This window comes from Galeopterus variegatus, unplaced genomic scaffold (assembly GCF_000696425.1).
Source record: "Galeopterus variegatus unplaced genomic scaffold, G_variegatus-3.0.2 Scaffold1571, whole genome shotgun sequence".
Classification (NCBI taxonomy): Eukaryota; Metazoa; Chordata; class Mammalia; order Dermoptera; family Cynocephalidae; genus Galeopterus; species Galeopterus variegatus.
In genome coordinates, this window is record NW_007727682.1 from 61716 (window position 1) to 72505 (window position 10790).

The 10790-nt window shown below is 47.9% G+C and overlaps 1 protein-coding gene across 2 annotated transcripts in view; it reads right to left on the reverse strand.

The window, feature by feature from the left end:
• GNLY (granulysin) overlaps positions 1-9513 on the reverse strand; it is a 15117-nt gene extending 5604 nt beyond the window's left edge. The window contains exons 1-5 of one of the 2 annotated variants that reach the window (XM_008577730.1): positions 9410-9513; positions 8457-8554; positions 7674-7775; positions 6758-6923; positions 5635-5828 (exon numbers count right to left, since the gene is read on the reverse strand). In XM_008577730.1, the coding sequence (XP_008575952.1) occupies positions 5818-5828; positions 6758-6923; positions 7674-7775; positions 8457-8554; positions 9410-9461 (429 nt within the window). In that variant the 5' untranslated portion in view covers positions 9462-9513 and the 3' untranslated portion in view covers positions 5635-5817. Of the gene's footprint in view, positions 1-5634; positions 5829-6757; positions 6924-7673; positions 7776-8456; positions 8555-9409 lie in introns of those variants that run through there. The other variant, XM_008577729.1, reaches the window with a different exon arrangement.
• Between the last annotated feature and the right edge of the window lie 1277 nt (positions 9514-10790).

The following is a 10790-nucleotide window of genomic DNA, read 5'->3' on the forward strand; positions in this document are numbered from 1 at the left end:
ATTTCCTCTGCCTGAAACACTTTTTTTATGGTTATCAGTATGCTTTTTTAAGAAAATGACTTTATTGAGTTCTAATTCACATACTGTACAATTCACTCATTTAAAGTGTACAATTCAAGGCCGGCCTGTGGCTCACTCGGTAGAGTGCGGTGCTGATAACACCAAGGCCACGGGTTCGGATCCTATATAGGGATGGCCGGTTTGCTCACTGGCTGAGCGTGGTGCTGACAACACCAAGCCAAGGGTTGAGATCCCCTTACCGGTCATCTTTTAAAGAAAAAAAAAAAAAAGTACACAATCAACAAAGTGAAAAGACTCCCTCCTGAATGGGACAAAATACTTGCAAATCATATACTTGAAAAGGGGTTAATATCCAGCATATATAAAGAACTCCTACAGCTCAACCAAAAAAGCCAAAACCTGATTTTAAAATGTGCTAAGGACATAGGTAGACATTTCTCCAAAGATGATATACAAATGGCCAACAAGCCTATCAAAAGATGATCAAAATCATTAATTGTCAGAGAAATGCAAATCAAAACCATTAGGTTGACTACTATAAAAAAACAACAACAATAACACAAAATAACAAGAGTTGATAAAGCTGTGGAGAAATTGGAGCTCTTGTGCACTGTTGGTAAAATTGCAAAAGGGTGCAACTGCCATAGAAAACAATATGGCAGTTCCTTAAAACATTCAACATAGAACCATCATATGATCCAGCAATCCCACTCCTTGGTATACGTCCAAAAGAACTGAAAACTGGGTCTCAAAGAGATATTTGTACATCCATGTTCATAGCAGCATTGTTCACAATAGCCAAGAAATGAAAGCAACTCAAGTGTTCATCAGTGGATGACTAGATAAACAAAGTGTGGTATATCCATACAATGGAATATTCTTNTATGATCTGTGACCACAATGGAATAAAACTGTAAGTTACTAACAGAAACAAATTTGGGAAACACACAAATACATAGAAATTAAATAGTACACTCTTAAGTAACCAATGGATCAAAGAAAATAATCAAAAGGGAAAATAGAAAATACTTTGAGATGAATGAAAATAAAGCCACACCTACCAAAACTTATGAGATGCATCAAAAGCAGTGCTTAGAGAGAAATTTATAGCTGTAATTGCCTGTATTGAAAAAGAGGAAGGTCTCAAATCTTCCACTTGGAAATTTAAACTTCCACCTTAACACACTGGAAAAAAGAAGAGCAAACTAAATCTAAAGCAAGTAAAAGAAAGGAAATAAAGATTAGAGTGCAAATTAATGAAATAGAGAATAGAAAGCAATATTTGAGAAAAACCAATGAAACCAAAAGCTTTGAAAAAACAAGTCTTTAGCCAGATTGATCATGAAAAAAAGGACAGAAGATGCAAATTACTACAATCAGAAATGAAAGAGGGGACGTTACAACTGACCTTACGGAGAGAAAAAGGATTATACTGTGAACAATCATATGGTAATGAATTAGACAGCTTAGAATTAAATGGGCACATTTCTAGAAAGACACAAACTACTGAAACTGACTGAAGAAAAATAAAAAATCTAAATAGATCTAGAATAAATAAAGAGATTGAATTAGTCATCAAGAACACTGCCCACAAAGAAAATCCCAGGCCAGATGTCTTCACTGCTGAATTCTACCAAACATTTAAAGAAGAATGAATACCAGTTCTTTACAAACTCTTCCAAAAAATAGAAGAGGATGCCCTGATGCCAAAACCAGAAGAAAACATCAAAAGAAAACTACAGACCAATATCTCTTATGAAGAGGGAGGCAAAAATCCTCAAAAAAATCCCAGCAAGCTGAATCCAGGAACATATAGAAAGAATTATACACCATGACCAAGTAGGATTTAGCTAGAAATGCAAAGTAAATTAGCATCCAAAAATTAATTAATATAATTCACCATATCAATAGAATAAAGAAAACCCGCATAATCCTCTCAATAACTACAGAAACATAGTCTAACAAAAATTCAACATCCTTCCATGATAGAACACTCAACAAACTAGAAATAGAAGGGAACTTTTCCAACCTGGTAAATGGCATGTATGAAAATCCCAGAACTGGCTTCATACTCAATGGTGAAGGACTAAATGCTTTCCCCAGCAGATAAGGAACAAGACAGGGATGTCCACTCTCATGACTTCTGTTCAACAATATACTGAAGATTCTAGCTAGCAAAATTGGGCAAGAAAATAAAATAAAAGCCATCCAGATTGAAAAGGAATTAGAACTATCTCTGTTTGCAGACGATATAATCCCATACATAGAAAAGTCTAAGGGGGCCGGCCTGGTGGCGCACTGCTACAGTGCGCCGCTTGGGAGCGCGGTGACGCTCCCTCCGAGGGTTCGGATCCCACATACAGACCGGCCNAGGGTTGCGATCCTGTTACCGGTCACAAAAAAAGACAAAAAGGAAAAAAAAAAAAAAGAAAGAAGCCAATGCAAAGAGACAAATACTGCATGATTCCACTTACATGAAGTATCTAAAGTAGTCAAGTTGTACAGAAAGTAGAATAGTGGTTAACAGGTGCCGGGAGGAAGACAAAAGGGGAATTGTTTAATGGCTATAGAATTTCAGATTTGCAACATGAAAAATTTCTGGAGATCTGTTTTGTAACAATGTGAATATACTCAACACTACTGAACTGTACAAAAAATGGTTATGATGATATATTTTATGTCATATGATTTTACCAGCTGATGGTACAGTCTCTCTTTCCACTCCCATCTAACCACTGAAACACTTCTTACCAAGGTCACCGAGACAAAAAGGCACCCATAAACCAGAGGCTAGTCCTCTGTCCTCTTGACCTCCCAGCAGCACTGGACCTGGTTCCACTCCCTCCGGCCTGAAATGGTTTATTCTCTTTGCTCCACGGGTCCATGCCAGGTTTTCTTCCTGTCTCCCTGGCTCCTCCGTCCTAGTCTCCTCCCCTGGCTCCACCTGCTCCACCAGGTCTCCTGCTGGCCAGCCTTGACCATCCTCAGTTGCTGGTCTAATGCTTCTGCACTCACTCTAGACGGTCTCATCCAGTTCCAGGGTTTCAAATCTGTATCACGGCCCAGACACCCCTATATGACATCTCTACAGTACTTGGATGTCAAACAGTTAACCTTCACGTGGCCAAAGCAGAACCCTTCGTTACTCCCTCCAAATCTACCCATGCAAATGTCTTCCCCATCTCAGTAAAGGTCACCACCATCCATCCATTTACTAAGGTCCAAATGCTACGAGTCAGTTACTTTGATTTTGAAATAATTTGACATTTAGAGGAAAGTTGCGAGATTAGTAAAAGAGCACCTGTTTACCCTTAAACCAGATTCCCCACTGTTAACATTTTACCACATATCCATTTACTAAGGTCCAAATGCTACGAGTCAGTTACTTTGATTTTGAAATAATTTGACATTAGGAGGAAAGTTGCGAGATTAGTAAAAGAGCACCTGTTTACCCTTAAACCAGATTCCCCACTGTTAACATTTTACCACATACATGTGGTATATGCCTTTTTATATTTACATATTACCATTTTTTCCTGAATAATTTGACAGTAAATTACAGACATGATGACCTGTTGTCCCTTTAATCCCTTAGCATGTCTCCTAACAGGAGGGACACTGTCATACATAACCATAGCACAACCATCAAAATCAGGACATTAACATTAAGAGAATATTGTCATCACAGACTCCAGTCACATTTCATAGATTGCCCCACTAATGTCCTTTATAATTCCAGATCCAAACCAGGATCGTGTGTTACAATCAGTCCTTTTTAGGTCCCTGGAACTGAGAACCTGACTTTTAGAAAGTCCCCACCCTTCAGTTGTTTCTCTAAGTTTCTGTTCCCATGAGCAGGCTGTAGCCAGCATGGAACATTCTAACCATTTTCCTCGGTTAGGCCGGATGCTAATCTTAACCCTATAAAAAAGTCACCCAACTGCCTCTCGGCGCTGATGCCATTTTTCCACTCAACCCGGCAGGTCCACTTGCCGCTTGCTAATAAAATCTTTTTTCCATCCTTTGCCCAGCTACCGACTCCTTCCTTGGTGACCTCACAGTCTTCATGTCTATTTAATTTCTTTCTATCTGGAACAGTTCTTCACTCTTTCCTTCTCTTTAGGACCTTGACATTTTTGAAGAATACAGGCCAGCTCCTTTGTCAAGTGTCAGTTTCCGTTTTTCTGATGTTTCCTCACGATTTACACATTTTGGCAGGAATGGCAGAAAAGTGTTGTTATGCTCCTCTCAGAGCCTGACATCACCAGGCCCACGATGTGACCTCTCCCCGTCGGGAGCGGTGTTAACTTTCATTACCTACCTGCCAGGTTTCTCCACTATCAAGTTAACTAATCGTGGAATGTACTAACTAATGTCAAATCAGTAAGTACGTGGCGGAGATATACTTTGTGACAATGTCTACCTTTATTCGTTGGCATTCTATTGGAAGGTGGCACTTTTCCTGTTCCCCTTTTTATTTATTCGTTTATTATTGATACCTATATGAACTCATGAGTTCTAATTTACTCAGTGGGCTACAATCTGTTATTGTCATTACCTATTTTGATGCTGAAAGGACCCCAGATTGGACCATTGGAGTCTCTTTCCATAGCTTCCTCGATTGAAGGCTAACTTACACATCACTGCTCCTTGGGTGGCCAGCATCCATTTTCCTCTCTTCTGTGAACTGCAGCCCAGATTTTCATGTCCACTGTCAACCAAGTGATTATGGAGGGATGGATCCTATCTCAGCCCCAGGGGTGTGCCCTGGCTTGGCTTAAGCCAGTCAACGTATCCCACCCCCTTGGCATAGCAATTGGTTCAAGGGTGGGCACAGGACCCTTTAGAAGTGGCCAACAAACACGGAGGGAATAGCTGATGGGACTTCTGGGAAAGACGCTTCCTCGCTCTTCTGGGAGCTACCAGAAGAAAAGCCACCGAAGGATCTCTCTTTCCCTCTGAATGACAGAGTGCACAAATGGAAAGTTTTAACCTGATGAAGCCACTTCTGCTGACAAGAAGGAAGCTAGCCTGAGGCCAGTTTCAACACAGAGGTGGGAAGATAGGAGAATTGCAGGGAAACAGGACAGGGGCTCTGGTGACACCATACTTTTCTGGATCATTCTGTGCCTGAAGCTATTTGTGGACTGCTTGATTATTTGAGCCAATAAATTACCTTTTTCATTGAAGGCAGAATGAGCTAAGACTTCTGTTGCTTGCTACCAAAAGGACCCTAACTGATACACTCCACTAAAACAGCAAAGGAAGGCTGCCTGCTGAGAGAAGCGGAAGGATGGGTTTCTGTTCCTTATCACCAAAAGGACTTTAACGGTGACGCTGCTGGTCTCTCCCACCGGTCTCAGAGCTTCTGGGGCATGTGCACTGTGTAGCCCGGGCTCTTGGAATGATGCATGGTTCTAGTGAGCGCTCAATAAATATTTCATGACAGAGTGTGTGAGTGCTGTTGAGGCTGTCTTGTCCACCACTAAATCCCTAGCATCTCAAACAGTGTGTGGGACGCACAACAAGCATTTCTGGAATGAATGCCCGAATCACCTCAGCATGCCACCTATCCCCTCCCCTCAAATCCACCAAAGAAAAAGAGGCCACAGCTAAAACCTCGAATGACACTTTATTCTCCTGAGAAGGGAAGGCAGTGGAGGGAGTCAGGTGAGGGAGACTGGAGAGTAGACTCCATCTAGAAAGGTGACAGCTGGTAGAGATTACTGAGGTTCCCAGGATGAGAGGACAGGAGCCAGCTCTCTATGCTTCTTCCCCAGAATGGGGTCAGAGCCCTCAGATGAGACCTGGAGGGGAGAAAAGAGCCAGCCATGGGCAGATGTACTGGGTCCCCGGGGAGAAACAGGAACTAAGAGCCACCTGCCCCTTCTGAATACACCCAGTCACATCCTGGACACCAGTCAGGAGTCTGAACAGGTTGTAGGGCTTTGAAGGTAAGAACCACAGGCTCCAATGACAAGAAATGGTGTGACCTTGCACTACAGGCAAACCCCCGATCTGCTAGCATAAGGTCCCAGATCACTGGTGAGTGCCAGATGAGCTGCCAGAGCTCATCACGGAGGCCCTATTCCAGCCCCACCTCCTGCAGCCATGGCCTGTTCTCTCTGGGCACAGCCTGGGCAGTTGCGGACATAGAGGCCCTGAGAGCCCTCCCTGCCCAGCAGGATTCCTGAGCCCAGCTGTTAGGGCTCCGGTTGGGGGAGGAAGTGGCACCAGCTCCCATCCCCAGGGACCTGTGCTAGGCAGGGCGATTGGAGTTTGATTGGGGCTCTGATATATCTTGAATATCCCCAGTCTGAGGACATTTCCTTGGCGTCAGCTCTTTACACATTGATTATCTTGTTCAATCCTCATTCCAGCCCTACAAAGCAGGATTAGTGTCCTCCCTTCACAGATAAAGAAACTGAAGCTCAGAGAGGTCAAGTTACTTGCCCTTGGTCACACAGCCAGGGAGAGATGAAGATTGGATTTTACCGCAAGAACTGCCTGTATCCAAAGACCAAGCTCTGAATCAGTATTTCTGTAGCATTTCTACCTAACATTCATCTGCCAGTTTTGCACACCTTCCTGTGCTGGGTGTCAGGGAAGTAATGTGTCAGAAGAAAGAAGCTTGGAGCACATAGGAGCTACCTGTCAGTTCTCTATGAGAGCTGTATGCTGGGGAAGGCAGTCCCAGGCCCTCAGAAGGCATCTCTGCTGTCCCCCCTGCACTCACCTGCAGGTTTGCACATCTTGAGGTCCACACAGACATCTCGGGCAGTTTTACCAGCAATGATGTCCAGGGCAATGCGACACAGAAATGTCCTCATGATCGTTTTGCAGAGGCCTCTCAGTAACTTCATCTTGCTGCACACCCGGGACGCAGCACTGGTAATAGTTTCCTACGGCAGCAGCGCCGTGGTGGGACATGGGAATCAGCTGAGTCCTGTCCAACTCTGCTACCCTGAAAGCCTGGAAACTCTAGCAATGGGAATGCTGGGTGCGAGGACTAGCACCAGGTGGCCAAGGAACCAGAGACTGGACAGACAGGGTTCAGCCCCTATTCCCATTCCCCAACGCCCTGGCCCAAACCTGGCCAGGCAGGGGCTCTTGAGAGAAGAGGAGCTGGCAGTAGCACAGCCATCTGTTCAGTACTCAGCACAGCTAAGCACATCCACCCTTAGCTCTTGTAAAAGGCCTAAGAAACTTGCAAGGTAGGGACTGATATCCATCCCATTCTACAGATAGGAAAACCAAGGCTCAGAAAGTGTCAGTGACTTCCTCAAGACCATGCTACTTGGAAATGGCAGATCTAAGATTTATCAGTCCTGACCCAGGCCCTCTGGAAACAGCTTCTCGAAGCTCTGCCCTGGACTCAAATTCCGGGGCTATAGAGTAGGGGTCCTTCTTTCTCTGGGGACGAGTCCCCTTTGAGAATTTGATGGAAACCAGACACACTCTGCCCTCCCACTTACACACTCCCGGAGAGTCGCAAACACTTTCACGGATTCTCTGAAGTCCATCCCAGTCACATGAGGGGGCCCACAGATCCCCTGCTGAGAAACCCTCTGCTTCTCCCAGCCTCCCGCCTGGTCAGAGGCTGCCACTCCACTGGCCAGCAGGCAGGGGCAGCACAACCACTGGGGCCTCACCTGGGTGGGCTGCTCTCCCACCATATCCTGCAGCTTCTGGATTACCTTCAGGCAGGGCCCACACCTGAGGCCCAGCTCCTCTGATCTCGTCGGCAGGTCACACTGTCAGCAAAGTAAATGCTTTAATGGTTTCTCAGATACTCTGGGAACACTTAGAAGCACCCAAGGAAGGGGCCCTTGGGTGCTTTTGAGGCTGGCAGAACATCATGATCTTTCTGCTCTGAGGGTGGGTCCCCTGAGGGCCTAACCAGGCTGCCTGGCCCCTGCTTACCTGCCTGCTCGTCTCAGAGGGGCTGAGAGACCCCAGAATCTGCCTCCCACTGCCCCAGCACTTTTCCCAGCCCAGCACTTGCCCCTCCTCTGTGCAGGGAGGGTGGGTCCCCTGAGGGCCTAACCAGGCTGCCTGGCCCCTGCTTACCTGCCTGCTCGTCCCAGAGGGGCTGAGAGACCCCAGAATCTGCCTCCCACTGCCCCAGCACTTTTCCCAGCCCAGCACTTGCCCCTCCTCTGTGCAGTAGCCCCAAGGGGAGTCTGTCCTTTGGGCGGTCCATCTCAGGCTCCCTGGAGGGTCAGACCCAGAGGATCCTTGTGGAGAGGGCACAGAGGGACTGCTGTAGCCCCCTAGACGAGCATGTGTGAGTCAGACAAAACCGGCTCCTTCACCTCACAGCCCGGCCTCCCCTCCTCACCCATTAGACGTCTCCAGCCCTCACCCCTGCAGCCACCCAGGGAAGAGAGAAAGGACAGGGCCCGAGGGAGGTGGGCAGGAAGCCAACCACGTACCTGGGGGCCATCCTGGGCCAGGCCCTGGAAGAACTGCTCTCCATCACACAGGTGGGCCGTTGCCGGGTCCTCAGGGGTCAGACCAGAGAAGGTGACATCTGGGAAAGAAACAGCATCAGTGTCCCCTCGGCAGGTGGAAGGAGAGGGAAATATCAGTTCTGCCCGCTGGTGGGGAACCCAAGCGGTGGCCAGGGCCTGGGACAGGAGTTGGGCCTTGTGGGAAGGCCAGACCCACTCTCAGCAAAAAAGACACGTTCTCAAGGTCCTTCTGGAAAGCCAGGAGGGAAAGACTCCCTCCCTTCCCCTGTACCTCCCCCAAACAAGCTCAGATTTGGGGGGTGGTTATTTTGTCTAGAAAAAAACCTCCCTCATCTCCTTTCAGGAGATTGTCTTCCTACTCTTTTCTCCATCCAGGTGGCCCAGCCGCATCCACTCTACCTTCCAGAACTGTCCTTTCCTTCAGCTAAGCTCCTGAAACTTACACTGACCCCAGGGACTGGGAGAGAAGAGGGTACGGGGAGCCGGAAGTGTGTCTTGAACACTGAGGGGTCCCCATTCTCTCACAAGCCCCATCTTAACCCAAGCAGTGTGGGCTGGAAGACATGTCAGACCCACCATGAGGGTCAGGGGGTTTCGTGACAGATGAGGGGTCAGAGGCCAGGAGAGAAAGGCAGACCCAGGCCACACAGTGTGGCCAGCAAAGTTGGGACAAGAACCCCGGCCAGGGCTGGCTTCCCACTGCCTCTCTCCCCATCCAGGGCACTGGCGGGCTGGGCCAGCACGCTGGGCCTGAAGCTGGCTCTGAGGGACAGGCCTGGCCTCCATGACGGGAGAGAAGGCTGGGGAGGGGCTGGGGACCTGGGATGCCTGCAGAGCCCATGCTGTGGGTCCAGTAAGACTGAAAGAGGGGGCGGGAGGAGCCATCAGGGTATATATTAAGGGGCAGTCCTCACCTGGGTTGTCCAGGAGCACTGAGGCAAGGAGCAGGAGCATCCAGGTGGTCATATTGGAGCAACGGCTGAGACGCCCTCCACACCTGTTTTCTGGAGGCAGCGAGCCAGCAGTCTGACCTTTCCTGGGTCCTGCTGCTCTTATATGTCACCTCCCCATATCACTGGTTTACCACAAACACCAAACACCTATTTGTGCAGAAGTGGGGCAGGGGGTGTACCTCGCAGGTTCCATGTCCCATCGTCCCTACCTGCCCCCCCCCACTACTAGAGCTGTCAGAGCTGTGGGGGTGTTGCCAGAGGGCAGCGGTTGCCATGGTGCCCACCCTGCCCAGGCCGTGGAAATGGAGGGAGAAACCCACGTGAGCATCCTACGTCAGCATCCCAATCCCTCCGCCCCCTCTGCCCCTCCTCTCCCTGGGGGTCCAGGCCGATGTCTCTGTCTGGCCATCTCCTCATATCCCTGCTCTCCACCTAACCGTTTAACCCACAGGGAGCTACCAGATTTAGCAGACAAAAATCCAGAATTCCCAGTTGAATTTGAATATTGGGTAAACAATAAATAATTTTTAGTACACATATGTTCCAAATATTGCATGGGATCTACTTATACTAAAGAATTATTTATCATTTACCTGAAGCTGGGATTAAACTAGGCATCCCATATTTTCTCTGGCAAGCCTACCCTGCACCTCCTGGCTCAGATGAGGAAAATCTGGCCCAGAGAGCAGGAGGGACTGACTGGAGGCAGAGACAGACAAGGACCCGGCCTCTGCCTCCTTTGGGGTCCTTCACCTCCAGCTGATCAGATGTCTGAGGACCCAGCCAGGACCTCCTGCTCCCAGGTCCCCCTTAAGTGTTATCTCTAATTATTCCATCTCCCTAGAAATCCCATCACTGGCTTGACCTGTGTCACGTGTCACCCTCCCAGCACAGGCTGTAGGGAAGGAGGTCTTCCGCTGGACTGACCATCACTCTGAACAGGACTGGGATTCTGCCAGGAAGGGTGGGAGGAAATAGGCATCAGATGGGTGACAGCAGTGTTAGTCACTGCAGGACTTCTTGATAAAAGAGACATTTTGAAGAAAGAAGATAGGACTTTGTAGCTATTCACTTACAGGGAAGAAAGAGGAGAGAGGAGGCAAAAGTGTTACTGATATTCGGGGCCTGGGAGGGTAGGGGCTGGTTGTGAAAGTGAGGAAAGGAGTGTGTTCATGAAAAGGTGAGTATGAGGTGTTGCATTCATGGCCGGCTTCTTTCCCCTGCTGTGTCGACAGCTTGCAGGCAGGCTGGCTCCCGATGACAGGCGCTCCCCACCAAACCTACAACAGCCTTCAGACCAACTGCTCCATTCATGTTAAACTCCTCTCACCTCGGATGAGGA